This window comes from Ictalurus furcatus, chromosome 24 (assembly GCF_023375685.1).
Source record: "Ictalurus furcatus strain D&B chromosome 24, Billie_1.0, whole genome shotgun sequence".
NCBI lineage: Eukaryota > Metazoa > Chordata > Actinopteri > Siluriformes > Ictaluridae > Ictalurus > Ictalurus furcatus.
In genome coordinates this window covers 13,653,459-13,673,493 of record NC_071278.1, presented here as the reverse complement: position 1 = coordinate 13,673,493, position 20,035 = coordinate 13,653,459, and the positions used below count along the sequence as shown (strand labels likewise).

General features: G+C 39.9%; 1 protein-coding gene across 1 annotated transcript; it reads left to right on the top strand.

The window, feature by feature from the left end:
- The first annotated feature begins 1,457 nt into the window (after positions 1-1,457).
- Positions 1,458-15,256, top strand: sesn2 (sestrin 2). Its single transcript, XM_053613239.1, has 10 exons — positions 1,458-1,594; positions 3,286-3,354; positions 5,303-5,488; positions 5,590-5,772; positions 7,868-8,059; positions 8,225-8,366; positions 10,759-10,871; positions 11,462-11,652; positions 11,854-11,998; positions 12,777-15,256. The coding sequence occupies exons 1-10, from the start codon at positions 1,589-1,591 to the stop codon at positions 12,861-12,863; spliced, it is 1,314 nt and encodes a 437-aa protein (XP_053469214.1). The 5' UTR covers positions 1,458-1,588; the 3' UTR covers positions 12,864-15,256.
- Positions 15,257-20,035: the final 4,779 nt, after the last annotated feature.

The following is a 20,035-nucleotide window of genomic DNA, read 5'->3' as shown; positions in this document are numbered from 1 at the left end:
TGTGGTGCTAAAGGCCCCCATTAAGAAATGATTCTGGGGGAAATGATTATAATGCCAATAAGATCTGTTCAAGACACACACAGTACTGTTCAGAAGCCTTAGGTGCCCTATTTTTAATATATTTTATACATATCTTTCATAAACATCCATAAAAAAAGTTAGAGAAGAATGTTTGTATGACATTAAAGTAATAATAAAGTAACATACTGAGTAACAGACTTCTGATAAAAACATAACGGGGGATGATTTTACCTGCAGAAACAAATGTGACAGCCAAAGTCCCCTGAAAGAACTTGTAGTAGCTTCTCCAAGATGCCTGTAAAAACATACCCACTTAATTCCTTATAAATCTGCAATGTATGTGTTTATCTGAGAGAACGTGTGACATTTTAAAGACAGAAGATAGTCACATCAAATATTGATTTGGTTTAGTTTATTCCTGTTTTTATCATTTGAAATGTTTCATTTCATTATTTTGAAGGTATCTTTGCTTTACAGAATTTCTTTATATGTGCCTGGGACGTTTGCAGAGTACGGTATATAACACACAAAGCCTGGTCAAAAAGGTCAAGTTGTTTTTTTTTTGTAGTGTATATTTCTAGAGCATGCAAGTAATAAATGTTTTCCATTAGTTTCAACCTGGGAGGCCTTTAGCCCCATGGTACCCAAATCTTTTCAATGGACTCATTGTATAGGCCAAACTCAGTTTCATAATTTAGTTTGCTTTACCTTTATTTATATTCATATTCAGGTTAGTGAGCAGAACTGAAACTGCTCTGAAGGAACTGAATATAATTAGGACCCCCAGGTGCCAAAGGCAAAATGGAGTATACCAGTTTGTAGTATAGTATGTTTGTGTGTTAAAGTGACACAGTCTCTTACACTAACTGAGATATAGACAAATGGAGCCAGTTTACCATCTAAGCCTAAACTAGACTTGGATAGATTTGATAGAGTGTAAGACTGGATTTAAACTGTGTGTGGCAACATTGTTTAAAACTAGAAAGATGATACGTAGAATGAATAAGGTATTCAAATAAGGACCTACAAATAGTTTTAATAACCAAACACTGCAACACTTGGAATAATAATGCAACAACAACAATAAACAAATAGTACTTTTCAACATCAAAAGTCCAAAATGTATGGACTGTATAGAGTGATTTGCATGGAAACTAGAAAAGTGCACTGTGATGTAATAAAATAAAACATAAAATAGTAATAAACTGTGAGTAAACAGAAATCATTTTGGCAGCAGTATTGTAACAGCAGTGCACTTTTACCCAATACACTAACGTACGTGCATCATCACTCACAGATAGCGCGGTTAGTGTCAGATATCGCGAGATTTCCACATATGACCTGATTGCAGCTCGGTTGCGTCACGCTGCAGCTCGAGATGATGATGCAACAGCTGTTCGCGGTGTGTTCAGGTTGACCACGCCCCCTTCTGTGTCTACTTCCTGTTTTCCGGAATGAGTGTATCCTGAATATAGTCTACTTATCTTGCAGCGAGCAGCTTCTAGAAACATCGAAACGCACGGGACTCTTTTATTTATCTCGTAATTTCAGCACATGATCTCGTCTGATGAAGGTGAGTGTATGGTCTTAGCATGTCGTCGGCTTGTTATGATGGTTTCAGTAAGGTAGCTCACCGCTAAAAAAAAAAAAAAAAAAAAAAAAAAAAAAGACTTGAAGTTGCTGGGCAGTTTGAGCTTGTTTATTGTGCTCCAAAGTTCTGAATCTTATTTCCTCTAACTTATTTAGTGTGATGTTTACCTGAAAATAACTGGTTCGCCATTTGAAGCTCCGCTGTTAGAATTGCGGGGAGAATTGAATGAATTGTGCATTTTAGTGTCTAAAAGAGAAAACTAGGTGGATTGTAGGACTGTATGAACTAGTACTGCATTACGTCTTCTCTTGGTCATCCTGCTCCTGGCGCTTCCTCTCCTCCCCTCTCTCCCTCTCCTCCCCTCTCTCCCTTTCCTTGTCTGTTTCCTTGTCCCTCTCCTTGTCTCTCGCTCTCTTTGTCCCTCTCCTTGTCTCTCCCTCTCTTTGTCCCTCTCCTTGTCTCTCCCTCTCTTTGTCCCTCTCCTTGTCTCTCCCTCTCTTTGTCCCTCTCCTTGTCTCTCCCTCTCTTTGTCCCTCTCCTTGTCCCTCTGTCTCCTTGTTTCTCCCTCTGTTTGTCCCTCTCTTCATCTTTCTCTCTGTTTGTCCCTCTCCTTGTCCCTCCCTCTCCTTGTCCCTCCCTCTCATTGTCTGTCTCCTTGTCTCTCTCTCTCTTTGTCCCTCTCCTTGTCTCTCCCTCTCTTTGTCCCTCTCCTTGTCCCTCTGTCTCCTTGTCTCTCCCTCTGTTTGTCCCTCTCTTCATCTCTCCCTCTGTTTGTCCCTCTGTTTGTCCCTCTCCTTGTCCCTCCCTCTCCTTGTCCCTCCCTCTGATTGTCTGTCTCCTTGTCTCTCCCTCTCTTTGTCCCTCTCCTTGTCTCTTCATCTCTTTGTCCCTCTCCTTGTCTCGCCATCTCCTTAACTCTCCCTCTCCTTGTCTCTTTGTCTCTGTCCCTCTCCTTGTCCCTCCCTCTCCTTGTCTCTCCATCTCGTTGTCCCTCTCCTTAACTCTCCCTCTCTTTGTCTGTCTCTCCCTCTCCTTGTCTCTCCCTCTCTCTCCCTCTCCTTGTCTCTCCATCTCATTGTCCCTCTCCTTGTCTCTCCATCTCTTTGTCCTTCTCCTTGTCCCTCCCTCTCCTTGTCTCTCCATCTTGTTGTCCATCTCCTTAACTCTCCCTCTCCTTGTCTCTTTGTCTCTCTGTCTCTCTCCTTGTCTCTCCCTCGCCTTGTGTCTCTTTGTTTCTCCCTGTCCTTGTCTCTTCATCTTTGTCCCTCTCCTTGTCTCTTCCTCTGTCCCTGTCTCCCTCTATCCTTGTCTCTCCCTCGGTCCCTGTCCTTGTCTCTCTCTCCTTGTCTTTCTCCTTGTCTTTTCCTCTCATTGTCTCTTCCTCTGTCCCTGTCTCCCTGTCCTTGTCTCTTCTTCTCCTTGTGCCTGTCTTCTCATCTCTCCCTCTGTCCTTGTCTCTCTCTGACCTTGTATCCCCCTGTACTTGTCTCTTCTTCTCCTTGTGCCCGTCTTCTTGTCTCTCCCTCTGTCCTTCTCTCCCTCTGTCCTTGTCTCTCTCTGACCTTGTATCCCTCTGTCCTTGTCTCTGACTCTCCTTGTCCCTGTCCCTGTATTTTCCTCTACTGGTCTTCCTGTTTGTGTTTCTTCATCTCTCCATCTCTGTTTTTTCCTAGGAGGAGGGTGTTTTAGAGGTCCTTCAGCCGTTGTCCTCTGGGCCCAGTGCCTTCATTCCAGCTGAAGTGGTGTGTATCTTTTCTTTAAAAAAAAATTAAAAAGACACTTTTGACACACAAAAATACAGTACTGGATTATGTATTGGATATTCATATGTATTGGATTATTTGTCAGGAGTTTTGTGACCTTTGTCCTAGTTATGTGGTGCCACCCTTTGGTGCGCTCCAAGGTCACTTTGCATAAAAGCATCTGCCAGGTTTAAATGTAAATGTACAGAGAAATATGTGGGAACCTGTTTTATGTTTTACGATCTGAACATGACATCAGTTAGTTAAAGCAAGTTCGTTTTTTGATGTGCGCTGAAAGTACAAGGAAATTCTTATTGCATGTCATTCCTCAAGACTACACATAGCAATACAGACATGTTCATAGCCTAAAGACAATGCTACAGCAGCATTACACTGAAGATATACACTGTACCGAAATGTTAATCACATAAATGTTTATTTTGATGGCACAGTGATGTTTGGTGGGGGTATCTGTGGAGGGAATGCTGAAAGGAGGGATTGTATTTGTTTGAATTTTGAATTTCAAAGCAGCCTGGCAAATTCCGTGACAGTGACTACGTTTACATGGACAGCAGTGATCTAATTATTGACCTTAATCTGAGTAAGATAATAATGTGATTAAGGTGTTTACATGAGTCGGTTTTAGAATACTCCTGGCATGTTCCCGTTTTACATGTTTTAGAACATAATTAGATTAACAGCCCGCGTCATTACGTCACCGCGCCACGCCGTCCGACGTCCTTCCAGAATTTCACGTATCAACATACAGTTCGTCTTCGTTATGGTACCGTATACAGTTTTGGGTGTTTTTATTTATTTTTTTTTTACGAGCGCTTTAAGTGCAGTTAATTATTTGTCATGCTATACGTGCTAATAGACAACTGCTTGAAGCGGTGGGTGTGTCCCAAATCGCGTAGTTACCGTCTATATAGTAGCCGAGATGCATGTATTTGTCCCCACTACAGGCCTATAGTAGGAAAGTATGCGATTTGGGACACAGCCGAACTCTCTTGTTCGCCGTAAAACGTAAAACTGCCGTGTGTGATCGTGTCCTGTCGCAAAATGCGGTGAAAACTCCCACACGCTAGTAGCTGCGTTTACATGGACAACAATAATCCGCTCTTAATCCGATTAAGACCATACTCTAATTAAGAAACTACCATGTAAACAGCAATTTTTACTTACCTTAATCTAATTAAGGTCATAATCGAAGTAAGCAATAATCTAATTAAGACAGGTGGAGTACTCCTGTTTTAGTCGCATTATGGACGTGTAGTAGTGACATGTAAACACCTTAATCACATTATGAACGTCGTGTGGGAGTTTTCACCGCATTTTGCGACAGGACACGATCACACACGGCAGTTTTACGTTTTACGGCGAACAAGAGAGTTCTGCTGTGTCCCAAATCGCATACTTTCCTACTATAGGCCTGTAGTGGGGAAAAATACATGTATCTCGGCTACTATATAGACGGTAACTACGCGATTTGGGACACACCCACAGCTTCAAGCGGTTGTCTATTAGCACGTATAGCATGACAAATAATTAACTGCACTTAAAGCGTTCATAAGATAAATGAAAACACGCAAAACTGTATATGGTACTGTAACGAAGACGAACTGTATGTTGATACGTGAAATTCTGGAAGGACGTCGGACGGCGTGGCGCGGTGACGTAATGACGCGGGCTGTTAATCTAATTATGTTCTAAAACATGTAAAACAGGAACATGACAGGAGTACTCTAAAAGCGACTCATGTAAACACCTTAATCACATTATTATCTTACTCAGATTAAGGTCAGTAATTAGATTACTGCTGTCCATGTAAACGTAGTCAGTGTCTTAAATGAATCTTTTCAAATGGTTGGATGATGATGTTATTAGTGTTAGAATTCAGAAATTGTAAACCTGCTTATACTATACCAGGTGTTTTTATTTCTCTTAGGTTCTGTCTGAGGCAGCGGGGCAGGAGGTACTGACAGACACTCTGTCAGTTAGTCATGCTGATCATGTCACTACAGTAATGGGGATGCATCCCACCTACCTGAACTGCTTCTTGCGCACCCAGAATGCTTTGCTGCAGCCAGATGGTCCCTTGCCGCTATCATGGAGACACTATATTATCATAATGGTGCGAGATGCCACATATGATGTTCTCCCGATTGATGTGTGTCTGATTGGGGAAATGTTTTCTTGCATGATAGTCACAACACGTTCTCTTTGTTTCTGCAGGCGTCTGCTCGGCATCGGTGTTCCTACCTGGTGCGGCTGCATAGCTCTGCATTTCTACTGTCCGGTGGCGATGAGTCCTGGCTCAGAGGTATTCACTGTGCTCCCCTTAAAGTCCAGCGCCTGCAGACACTCAACAAACTTCTAGCACATCGGCCATGGCTCATCACTCAGGCACACATACAGGTGATAGACGTGCATGCCCATACTCTCCATATACAAAATGGATGAACATAACTTGCCCTACATAACAACAAATCATGTTTTTAGTTGACGTCAAGTTGTTTTGAGGTGTATATCAACAGATGTCCGTCAAATAGTGCATGACTGTTGAAGGGAAGCAAGCAAAGGCTAATTCAGTGATTATATTGTGTATACAATACACACAGTATACACACATGCTGTATGTGCCTTCTGCCTAATTTTTGAATATTTGAAATCAATAATATAATAAAGAATATTTAATTAAGATCAGTACTAATGTATGCTTATATTAATGTCAGTACAGATATTTACATGATATATTTACTAAGCCAGTGAATGGGACAGTGAATGGTTTAATCTGCAACCCGAGTTACCTGATTCCCACGCTGTTCACTGCATCAAAATATTGTTGGGTGTGGCTTCTGTTTTTATATTTTTTGTGAGCGTAGAGAATAACAAATACCTGAATAATTTCAGTATCTGAATCCTGGCACATACAAAGTTTAACCTGTACCAGTAAGAGGAAGGAAGGCAAACATTAACTGCAGAAATCTTTCTGCTCTTTATATAGGTGCCATAAGCTCTGCCTTTAAAATCATGCTGCAAATATATTTCTGACTGAATGTGTGACAATATTATACATGATATGGTCAAAAGCATGTGGACACCTGACCATTCCACCCATAGTGGTTCTTCCCCAAACTGTTGCTACAAAGTTGTAAACACACAATTTTATAGGATGTCTTTGTATGCTGTATGATTACAATTTCCCTTCGCTGGAACTAAACCTGCTCCACAATGCCCCTGTGCACAAATCGAGCTCCATGAACACATGGTTTGATAAGGTTTGAGAACGTTGGAGTGGAAGAATGTGAATGTCCTGTAGAGTCCTGGGATGAACTGGAATGCCGACTGTACCCCAGGCCTCCTCACCCAGCATCAGTGACTGACCTCACTAAAGCTCCTGTGGCTGAATGAACACGCATCCCCACAGTCATGCTCCAAAAACTAGTGCAAAACCTTCCCAGAAGAGTGGAGCTTATTATTAAAGCAAGGAGACTGGAATGGGATGTTAAAACAGCAATTGTGGGTCCACAAACTTTTGGCCATGTAGTGCATGCTAGTATATTCTGTAATTCAGGGTATTTGGATTTTATTTGCAGGCTTCTTTGTTAAAAGCGGTATGTTAAATTAAATCAGAATGGCTTGTAGTTGTATGAGAATTGCTTTCTGTATACTGAAAGGCAGGAAAATTCTGGTTGCTCCTGCTGTCATTTGCTGTAGTTCTTTGTGCTATTCATGTTAAGTTATTCCAGTTTAAACTGTAATATATATAAAAAAACAAGTCTGAGAGGACTCGGTTAAACATTCCTCTTTAAATGAGGAGTATGTACAGTTCTCAGAAATCTCTGACCATGTAATACATAATGTGTACTGCTCTAATACATTGCTATCCATTTATTTGGAGCTTGTCATAAAATAAGTTAGAAACATGAGCTATGAATTAGTGTTCATGGGGAGAGTAAGTGCATTCACATGCAGGGCAGAAAGATTTTGACAAAGTGTTGGTTTTAGTCTTGCATGCTCACTCTGGTGCATGACAATAAAATAATAGGTAGTTACGTCTGTGTGGCCAATAAAGCAATCAGTTGGGTCTGTTTCATGATCCCATTATTTGGGTCAGCAATATGCATACAGTTTTACAATATAATTACAGTAATTACTTATTATAACTGATCATGATTCAGTTAATATAAATATCCTTATGAATTATTAACTAATCTTAGAAGCCCACACAGATTATATCAGCATTATGGATAATGCAGGCAATAATGTAAGCATCCACAATAGTGGTATATGACAAGTTGTAATTGAGTGCATAGTGATTATAGTGTTTTTTCACAATAATTATGTAGACAATATTTTTATTAAATATATATATATATATATATATGTATATTTTAAAGATTGATATATATATATACTTTTCAATAAAATTCCAAAATAAATTTAAAGTGACAGGTTTTCTTTTTGTTGAAGTTTCTCACAGCAGTGTGTCCACCCTTTACATCCACAGGAGCTTGTGTGTCCAGGAGCAGAGCCTCGCTGGTCATTAGCGGAGCTGATTCAAGCCGTGGTCCTCATGAGTCACGCCCACTCTCTAGCCTCCTTTATCTGGGGCTGTGGCATTCACCCAGAGCCAGACTGTGCAGCTGAACAGACGTCTTCTCCAGCCACTCCCCAGGATGGCCACACCCATCGACACGAGGTGTGGTGGTGGGGTTTTTTTTTGGTTTGTTTGTTTTTGGGTTTTTTTTTTTTTATTTGTTTTTTAGTCCAAACTTTAAATGCAGAAAAATGAACAAGCTAATTTAAATGTGAAAATCACTAACATGCTTGTCCTTGTCTGTATATGTGTATGGTGCTCTCACAGTGGACTGAGGCTGTAAATGAAGTGCAGCTGTTGATGGAGAAGATGATGATGGTTCAGCAGCAAGAAGAGGAGTTCACTCCGGAGGAGATGGTTACTCGCTTTGAGAGAGAGAGGACTGAAAGTTTACTGGAACCAGCTGAAGGTGATGTACATTAGGCCTGTTTTATTGAAACATATTTACAATATATATATATTTGTGTGTGTGTGTGTGTGTGTGTGTGTGTGTGTGTGTGTGTGTATAAATAAAATATGTATAGAGTACTGTCCAAAAGTTTTAGGCACATGCAAAGAAATGCTGTAGAGCAAAGATGCCTTCAAAATAATTTAAAAAAATACAGTAAAGAGCAGTAAACAGTAGTAAATGAAACAAAGTCAATATTTGGCGTGACAAAAAAATTAAAATAGTAGTCTCCGGTACAGTTAGTGCAGTTTTATAAGGAAAATAACTGGCAAGTTTTATGGAGCATTTTGCAGAACCAGTCACGGTTCTTCTGGAGACTTTGACTGTCGCACCTGCATCTTATTTTTGCAGCAAAACCCAGCAGTCTGAAAAGTGGTCTCTTAATATGCTGCTTTCTTTACTGACATACAAAAATGTTTCTTTAACATTTAATTTTATGCTAAAAAAAAAAAATGTTTGGGAATCTAAAATGTTTTTGTACTGACTTTATAATGTAGAAGTCATCAAATATAAAATCTATAAGTTTATACTAAAAATAAAATAGGGTGCCTAAAATTTCTGCACAGCACTGTGTGTGTGTACAGTGGCAAGAAAAAGTATGTGAACCTTTTGGAATTTCATGGTTTTCTGCATAAATTTGTCATAAAATGTGAACTGATCTTCATCTAAGTCAATAGTATTGACAAATATAATGTGTCTAAAATAAAAACACAAAATAAATTCTGATTCCTCATGTCTTTATTGAACACACTCATTCAACATTCAAAATGGCAGTGGAAAAAGTCAGTGAACCCTTAGAATTAATAACTGGTTGACCCCACCTTGGCAGCAATAACCTCAACCAGGTGCTTCCTGTGGCTGTGGATCACACCTGCAAATCATTCAGGAGGAGTTTTAGCCCATTCTTCCTGGCAGAACCGCTTTAGCTCTGTCATATTCTTTGGACGTCTCATGTGTATGGCTCTCTTCAAGTCATTCCATGGCATCTATATTGGGTTGAGTTCTGGGCTCTGACTTGGCCACTCCAAAAGGCCGATTTTGTTTTTCTGAAACCATTCTGTTGTGGACTTGCTCCGGTGTTTTGGGTCGTTGTCCTGTTGCATCACCCAACTTCTACACGATTTCAGCTGACATACAGACATTCTCACATTATCCTGAAGAATTGTCTGATATACTTGGGAATTCATCTTCTCCTCAATGACTGCAAGCTGGCCAGGCCATGATGTAGCAAAGCAGGCCCAAATCATGATGTTTCCTCCACCATACTTTACGATTGTGATGATCTTTTCATGATGATATGCCGTGCCCTTTCTACGCCAGATGTAGTGCTGTGTGGTTTTTCCAAATAGTTCAATCTTAGTTTTATCAGTCCACAAAACGTTTTGCCAATACCGCCGTGGAGTGTCAATGTGCTCTTTTGTAAATTCAGGCATGCAGCACTGTTCTTTTTAGTAAGCAGTGGCTTCCTTCGTGGTGTCCTGCCATAGATACCCTGCTTGTTCAATGTTTTATGTATTGTAGACACATGAACAGAGAAAACCTGACTGCAATTAGCTTTTTTGAGGTCATTAACTCAAGGTTTCACATACTTTTTCCACAAGCACTATGAGATTTTTGTTGGTTCTCAATAAAGACATGAAAGATCAGAATTTTTGTGTTATTATTTTAAGCACATTATATTTGTCAATACCCTTGACTTAGATGATCACATCACATTTTATAACACATTTATTCAGAAAGCCATGAAATCCCAAAAGGTTCACATACTTTTTCTTGCCACTGTATATATGTATATCTAATATATAATGTAATATATATTCTACCATGAGAGGAGTATGTTGTGGTCTTCTGCTGCTTTTAGCATGTGCATCAAGGCTTGGTGTGTGCGAAACTCGGAGGTGGTTTTCGCTCAGCACGGATGTAAAGAGTGCTTTTTGAGAGGCTGTAGGCTTCCTGTCAGCTCTGGCCATTCTCGGCCATTCTCCTCTTCCTCTTACCTCTTTCTTTAACAAGGCGTATCTGCCACAGAACTGTCACTTACTCCCTCCCCGCCATCAATTTTGGCTCAAAATGAATAAATAAAGTGTTTTTATGTGTCATCTCAATTGACGTGATGGTCATTTAGCCAAAAGGTTTAGGTTTATTTTGATGGACTTATTAGCCAACTGAAGTAGTACATCCTGAATGTGGATTATTTAAAAAAAAAATTTTTTAGTCTTTGAATATGGAAGTTTCATAAAAATTAAAATTTGAATTATTAATTTTTTAAATCATAAATTGTTTTATGGACCTACTACTACACACACACCAACACACAGAGGTTACAATAACATTTTCTCTTTCTCCCTCACAGTGGGCCGCTCTGTCCTCCCGGATTCTGTCTCACGGTTTGTCCGGGATCCAGATTTCATTTATCAGGACTTCAGTCCAAAAGGAGAGCAGGCACCACCCACCATGAGAGCTCAGGTACAGCGCGCACACACACACCCACCCACCCACCACTGGACTGTATGTAGGGCAATTTTGAGCTGTATATTTTGTTGTCTATCTGCTGTCTTTGCACTGGTTGCCAGTGTGCCATCGAGTAAATTTAACAATTCTTCTTTTAGTGTTTAAACCTTTAAATGGTTTGGCTTTTCCTTACCTTTCTGATTTACTGAATGAACATCGTCCAGTTTTGTTTGTCGGGTCGTCTAACCAGAGATTGTTGTGCATCCCAAAGGCGAAACTGAAATGTAGGGGGGACCGCACCTTTTCGGTATGCTCTGCCCTCTGCCATTTCGGTGGAATGCTCTGCCCTTCTGTATTAAATCTGCACCATCACTGTCTGACTTTTTAAATCTAAACTAAAAACCTATTGTTTTGATTTGACATAATCAATGAGGAAGTTTTATTGCACTGTATTTTAGTAAGGATATTGTATTGTCTAAGTGTTGTGTTTTATTGTACAGCACATTGCTCAACCCTGCTTGTGTTTAATGGTGCTATATAAATAAAATTGACATTGATATTAATGCTCCCTCTCACAGCTCATTTTCATGTGTCTTAATGTGTAGGACTACTCTTGGGAGGACCATGGCTTCTCACTCATGAACAGGCTTTATGGCGAGATGGCTCAGTTGCTGGACGAGAAGTTCCAGGTGGTATATGCGCTGACATATCACACCATGGCCATGCACACAGATGTGGACACCTCTACCCTCCGGAAAGCTCTCTGGAACTATATACACTGCATATATGGCATCAGGTCAGTCACACGTTAATGATACAACACCTCAGCAGCCAAAACTCGAGACGTTCTCTGTGCAGGTGTGAAATTTGAAAACCATGGTCTGTTTTAGGAATCAAAAGTAATATTAAGTAAAATTTTATATCAGAAGCTGGGAATGCACTCACTCTTATTGCACAGATGTTTGAGAGTTGTGTTTTTTTTGGAATGTGTGTGCAGGTATGATGATTATGACTACGGTGAGGTCAACCAGCTGTTGGAACGTAATATGAAGGTGTATGTCAAGACTGTTGCCTGTCATCCGGAGAAGACGACACTTAGAATGTACTCCACTTTCTGGAGACAGTTCCGTCATTCAGAAAAGGTACACAACAAGGAGGGGGTGTGTGATGTATCAAAGACAGCAGTAAGGAAAATGTTTTCTCCAAACTTTGTATGTTCATAGGTGGTATGTGTGATATGTTTACTGACTTTACAAATTATGAATACTCAAGAAATGCTGAGAAATTTAAAGTAATATTTCAGGAAAAATAAGTGATGTACTAAATGTTGGATACCAAAATTACATGACTAATCCCCCATTTTTTAGCTAAGAGTAAAATTGGGCAAGATTTATTTTAGGTCAGTCTATCCCTTTAAAGCCCTCATTCCTCTGATTAACGTCTCATAGTTAACTGATGTACAAGTTACTTGTTGCTGTCAGTTTGATGCATGTATGCTGTCTTTTTTTTGTTGTTGTTGTTTACTATTTATTTATTTATTTATTTTTTAAAGAACTAGTATATCACTTTTTTTTTTTTCAGGACATCCAGAATATACTGTCACAGTCCATGAATCAATTTGTTTGTCATATTGCTTTAATACCCAGCCAAAGATGACTAAATGCCGATACTTGTGATGGATCTTTCAAAATATGGCCAGGCAGCATTTCTTTCTGGCCGGTAGATGTTTCTGTCTCTAAATGTAATGGAAATTCATTCATACTTGATCTAATAGTCAAAAACGTAGCTATATGAAGTGGTCTTTAAGTAGGTTTCATTTTGTTCAGATCAGTGATGGTCAAAGAGATTAGAAATGACATGAAGATAAAACTGAATTTCCGATGGTACTGATTCTTTCTGTGTCTCTCTCTCTCTGTGTAGGTTCACGTGAACCTGCTGTTGATGGAGGCGAGACTGCAGGCAGCTTTGCTTTATGCACTCAGAGCCATCACCCGCTACATGACCTAGCACACATGATGCACAATGTCTGTAACATGATGTACAAAAAGGCACTAGTGCAATACTCCATTTAATCTCACGCACTCCATCAAAAACTGTGTGATGTTAGAAAATATTAGGCACTACTACGAGCTCAGATTTAGTCTCTTTCACTTTGCACACATTGCGAACTTTATAGTTTCCTTGGTTTTTGTTCTGCTCTGGACGTTCTGCTGCTGCTTGATCGCCAATGGGATTGATCACCAGTGCTGATGTCATGTGTAAATCTTTTCCCAGTGACCTCTCTTATCAAACTGTGAATGTGTGTAACTTTTCTAGTGCAGTATTCTCTCCCCTCGGTGTTTGCACGTGTCCCTGAGGCACTTGGCAAACTATCTCCATGCTGCCTGTCTCTCTTTAATGGTACTTGATTGCTGGACTCCAGCTAGCCTGATTGTGGGAAGAAAAAAAAGCACATTTTGTTTATTCTTGGTGGAACATCTGAAATTGAAGGGATGTTCGTGTTCAATAAAATATTTTTTTACTGTTCATGATGGAGTGAATGTGTCTAGCGGAGGTGGAAGTAAAAAAAAAAAAAAGTACAATTGCTTTGTTACTGTTTTGCATTTATGAGGAAAAATCTCCAATTTCTACTCAATATTTGACTGAATTTCTCTATAATCGTTTATTTTGTGTCCTTGTATCATTAATTTACTATTACATTACTTCTAAAGTGGCTTGCAGTGATGGTGAGCTGCCACTAGAGGGCAAGAACAGCAAAAAACACTGCAATGAAATCACTTGTGACGCAGATACAGTAGCGTCTGTCTGCTCCACTATAGTGGAGTACACTATGTTCATGCCATTTCGATTTTATTCAGCACTGGGCATTTAGCTGCATATACACCAGAGCAGTGGAATTCAAACTGGATTTCAAACCATTTCCTCCTGATATACAGGTCTTAGGCTACAAAATTTAAAAACACATTGAGAATAACTGATGTTTAGGCACATTTTAAGGAAGCCTAATTCTTTTTCACTTGAACTGGATCTTTGCATTTTAACACGAGCTGTCAAATATTTCTCCTGGTCATGCTTATGTTTATATTCAAAAACCTATCAACATGAAAATTTCCCATGGTTCTATAACTTTTACATACACTTCCAAGAAAAAGTTTGCTACCTACATTTTGCATTAGCTACTTTTACAGACCATAAAATGTGGTCTGATTTTTGTTCAAGTCATAAAAATGGACAACAAATTCTGCCTGAACCGGGAACACACAAATGACTGTCTTTGTTAAACACACTGATTGCAGTCAAAAGTATGGGAACCCATGTGTTTTAACACCTGGTAGAACTGTGTTTAGCAGCAACATCTCCACCCCAGCAAACATGCCCAAATTAGTATTGGCCTGATGTGGGCACCGATGTGCAAACCTTAGTGGCCCAGTATGGGCTGCCTGTAGCAGGGAAATGACGTGGGACTCAAATGGGATTTCTGTGATCATGCCAAAATGTGGGCTGCCCACAGACAACCTGTGTTGAACTATTTTGGGATTACCCCTCGCCCACACTGTCCACAAATTGTAAATGGGTCTGTAAAAGGTCAGTGTCTGCATTTCTTGTAGCTGCTGATCAGACTTGCATCGTGAGATGGAATTTTGGCCCACTGTTCCATATAAATCTGTTTCTGTGATGTCAAAACACAAAGTTTATTTTGACCCATAGTAACAACCTTCTGTTTTTAATATTCATGTGGTTAAGTTCATTGTCTTATTGCATCATTCAACTTTCATTAAACTTCAGGTAATGGACAACTACCCAGCTATCTTCCTGCAAAAGTTTGGATCATTTTAGTAGACTGTCTAGGCACTGAGCCAACAAACACACTTCACATTTGAGATTAAACTTTTGGTTTTGGTGTACAGTGTCTTTTTTCCTTTTTTTTTTTTTACTTCTTCCAAACATAATATTGTGCAATCCTTGAAAAAACTTTTGCTTCATCTGTCAGAACTTTGTCCCAGAAGTGGTGTGGAACATTCCGGTGAGATGTTCAGACTTGTTATTTATTTATTTATTTATTTATTTATTATTATTGTATTTCTATTGTAGTGATTTCTTCTACAGTTTCCTTCCATCAACACTATCCTTATTCAGTGTTGTTTTTATCCTTATTCAGGCCTTACTCTGGACGTTGCGTGCCTTTTTATAGGCCAAGGAACTCCTACAACCTACAGCTCCAATTTCATTTTCAATAATGGGAAACCTTCACTCCACTTTTCATGAAATTTTCAACACAGAATTTTCAAAATTTTTTAATTTTTTTACTCCTATAATATAAGCTATACATTTTTAATTGACAAGAACAAGTACACTTGTTTGTCATTACTATAAACAGTGTTTTTCTATCATTATGACAGATGAAGGGTCGATCACATTTTAAATAACTGCATAGATACACTCCTTGACCACTTTATAAGGAACATGTGCGCACCTGCTCTTTTGTGCACTTATCTAATCAGCCAATCCTATGGCAGCAGCACAATTCATAAAATCATGCAGATATAGGTCAAAAGCTTCAGTTAACGTTTACATCAAACATCAGAAAAGGGAAAATGTGATGTCAGTGACTTTGTCCATGGCATGGTTGTTTGTGCCAAACAGGTTGGTTTGAGTATTTCAGAAAAATCTGGGATTTTCATGCACAACAGTCTCTAGAGTTTAGTCTTTAGAGAGAACAGGAGTCTGAGATTACATTGGTCATAGGAAACTGGACAGTTGAAGATTGGAAAAATGTCGCCTGGTCTTTTCCCAATCTTCAAAAGTTCACTTTGTGAGCTGTGCCTACTGTAGACTGTAGCTTCAGTTTCCTGACAAAAGTGGAACCCGATGTGGTCTTCTGCTTGTGCTAGTCCATCCTCCTCAAGGCTGATATATGCTTTCTGAGAGAACTTTTCTGCTCACCATGCTATAAAGTTCAAGCCATCTGGCCATTTGACCTTTCTGCCATCAACAAGGCATTTCCCACCTGAGATCTGCCACTTGCTGGGTACTTAGCAGTTTCTGAAATACTCAAACCATATTGTCTGGCATAAGCAACCACACCAAAGCCACTGAGATCATACCAGTGAGAGTGTAAGGCATGCACTGTATAAAAATTGCTAAGCAAGTGCAATCGAATTTGGATCAAGATGAAAAGAGGTAAGGATCTACTTGCTTCGAAAGAGGGTTCATTATTGGGGCATGGGTGCTGGGAATGTCAGTTACAGTATCTGCTCAAATGGCTTGAATGTTTTCTGCAGGAACAGTGACTAAAGCGACATTTGCATTTAGATCTATGGGAAATACTTCAATAAATATGGTAGAGAATCGTGGTTGAAAGCGCATGTTTAATGAACATGATGCTCATGCCTTAATGTAACAGGTAAGGAAAAACAGAAAAGCAACTGTTCTTCAGGTGACTGAAAATGTCAGTGCAGGATGTGATAAGACTGTCAGCAAGAGAGGGATGTTATAGTAGGATTGTAAAAACAAATGTAGATTTGCAAGTTCAGTGGTGCAAAAACCATAGGCCCTGGTCTATAAAGTGGAAATGTGGGAACTGATATGGTCTGTCGAGTCATCTGTCACATATATTCTTAACCAGTGGGTCTTTGAAGTGAAGAGTCACTGCAGATCAATACAAAGTTATTCTGATTGATCTCCTTTATATTATAATGAAACATGTCCATCTACTGAATGGGAGGGCTCACTGAATGGAAGCGGTTCAGGTGGCTATCAAGGTACTTCAGGGCAAAGGCTCTGAATACTTGTGTAAATGTGACATTTCTGTTTTTTATTTGTAACAGAACAAGGAAAGAATTACTAGGTATAAGTACTTACTGAATGTATTTTCATGTGTCTATAAACTGTGCATATATATATATGTGTGTGTGTGTATAATATATATATATATATATATATATATATATATATATATATATATATATATATATATATATATATATATATATTCTCAAATTCAACTGTTTTTATTTCCAGCAAATTTCTTAACATGTAAAAATTTGTATTAACATGAAAAATTCAACAGCTGAGATATAAACTGAACGAGTTTCACAGACATTTGACGAACAGAAATGGAATAATGGGTCCCTGAACAAAGAGGGGGTCAATATTAAAAGTAACAGTCAGTATCTGGTGGCCTCCAGCTGCTTTAAGTAATACAGTACATCTCATCCTCATGGACTGCACCAGATTGGTCAGTTCTTGCTGTGAGATGTTACTCCACTCTTCCACCAAGGCATTTGCAGGTCTTTGATCATGTCTGAAGGGACACATGGTTACATGTAATGTTCCACTGCAAGGAAGATCAGCTGTCCTTCCTGTCTCCCTGTAGCACTGTCTCAGGCATCTTACATTACAGTCATTGCAGTTTAATTCAATGCAAATCAATGCCATTCAATTTTATTTGTACAGCGCTTTTTACAATAGACATTGTCTCAAAGCAGCTTTACAGAAACATATAAACATGGTATACAGAGTTTAAATGTGCGAATTTATCCCAGTTGAGCAAGCCGGTGGTGCCGGTGGCAAGGAGAAACTCCCTATGATGTTAAGAGGAAGAAACCTTGAGAGGAACCAGACTCAGAAGGGAACCCATCCTCATCTGGGTAACAATGGATCGTGTAAAATGAAGTCTGTTTGGCCTTAGAAGCAACCGTAGTCCCAGCAATCTGGAATTGGAGTAGATGAGAGCTCCATCCAGAGGTAGGGCATCCGAAACGGATCAGGCAGGTCCGGAGAGCAGAAAGGATCAGGATCTCTAGTATCTCCATAAAATCGTGTGTGGCTCGACAGAAAGAGAGATGGAGAGAAGAGATTGTTAGGACTGTGTATAGCATAACAGGAAGCCTACTCAGGGTAAGCTTGAGTAAACAAATACATTTTAAGCCTAGACTTAAACACTGAGACTGTGTCTGAGTCCCGTACACTAATTGGAAGACTGTTCCATAACTGTGGGGCTCTATAAGAGAAAGCTCTTCCCCCTGCTGTAGCCTTCGCTATACGAGGTACCGTCAAATAGCCTGCATCTTTTATCTAAGTAGGCGTGGTGGATCTTAGGAAACCAAAAGGTCGCTTAGATACTGTGGCGCGAGACCGTTTAGTGCTTTATAAGTTAATAATAGTATTTTATAATTAATGCGTGATTTCACTCGGAGCCAATGCAGTGTTGATAAGATCGGGGTGATGTGGTCGTATCTTCTGGTTCTAGTTAGGACTCTAGCAGCTGCATTCTGGACTAACTGGAGTTTGATAATGCTCCTACTGGAACATCCAGACAGTAAGGCATTACAGTAATCTAGTCTAGAGGTGACGAAAGCATGAACTAATATTTCTGCATCAGGTAGTGACAATATATTTCTTATCTTAGACACATTTCTGAGCTGAAAGAAGGCTATCCTATTAATATTATCTACAATGAGGGAAAAAAGTATTTGATCCCCTGCTGATTTTGTACGTTTGGCCACTGACAAAGAAATGATCAGTCTATAATTTTAATGGTAGATTTATTTGAACAGTGAGAGACAGAATAACAACAAAAAAATCCAGAAAAACGCATGTCAAAAATGTTATAAATTGATTTGCATTTTAATGAGGGAAATAAGTATTTGACCCCTCTGCAAAACATGACTTAGTACTTGGTGGCAAAACCCTTGTTGGCAATCACAGAGGTCAGACGTTTCTTGTAGTTGGCCACCATGTTTGCACACATCTCAGGAGGGATTTTGTCCCACTCCTCTTTGCAGATCTTCTCCAAGTCATTAAGGTTTCGAGGCTGACGTTTGGCAACTCGAACCTTCAGCTCCCTCCACAGATTTTCTATGGGATTACGGTCTGGAGACTGGCTAGGCCACTCCAGGACCTTAATGTGCTTCTTCTTGAGCCACTCCTTTGTTGCCTTGGCCGTGTGTTTTGGGTCATTGTCATGCTGGAATACCCATCCACGGCCCATTTTCAATGCCCTGGCTGAAGGAAGGAGGTTCTCACCCAAGATTTGACGGTACATGGCCCCGTCCATCGTCCCTTTGATGCGGTGAAGTTGTCCTGTCCCCTTAGCAGAAAAAAACCCCAAAGCATAATGTTTCCACCTCCATGTTTGATGGTGGGGATGGTGTTCTTGGGGTCATAGGCAGCATTCCTCCTCCTCCAAACACGGCGAGTTGAGTTGATGCCAAAGAGCTCCATTTTGGTCTCATCTGACCACAACACTTTCAACCAGTTGTCCTCTGAATCATTCAGATGTTCATTGGCAAACTTCAGACGGGCATGTATATGTGCTTTCTTGAGCCGGGGGACCTTGCGGGTGCTGCAGGATTTCAGTCCTTCACGGAGTAGTATGTTACCAATTGTTTTCTTGGTTACTATGGTCCCAGCTGCCTTGAGATCATTGACAAGATCCTCCCGTGTAGTTCTGGGCTGATCCCTCACTGTTCTCATGATCATTGCAACTCCACGAGGTGAGATCTTGCATGGAGCCCCAGGCCGAGGGAGATTGACAGTTCTTTTGTGTTTCTTCCATTTGCGAATAATCACACCAACTGTTGTCACCTTCTCACCAAGCTGCTTGGCAATGGTCTTGTAGCCCATTCCAGACTTGTGTAGGTCTACAATCTTGTCCCTGACATCCTTGGAGAGCTCTTTGGTCTTGGCCATGGTGGAGAGTTTGGAATCTGATTGATTGATTGCTTCTGTGGACAGGTGTCTTTTATACAGGTAACAAGCTGAGATTAGGAGCACACTCTTAAAGGGAGTGCTCCTAATCTCAGCTTGTTACCTGTATAAAAGACACCTGGGAGCCAGAAATCTTTCTGATTGAGAGGGGGTCAAATACTTATTTCCCTCATTAAAATGCAAATCAATTTATAACATTTTTGACATGCGTTTTTCTGGATTTTCTTGTTGTTATTCTGTCTCTCACTGTTCAAATAAACCTACCATTAAAATTATAGACTGATCATTTCTTTGTCAGTGGGCAAACGTACAAAATCAGCAGGGGATCAAATACTTTTTTCCCCTCACTGTACATGAGTATCAAATATTAGACTGGAGTCAATAATCACTCCAAGGTCTTTTACTGCTGCACATGATGAAACAGAAAGTCCATCCAGAGTTACTATGAGATCAGAAAGCTTACTTCT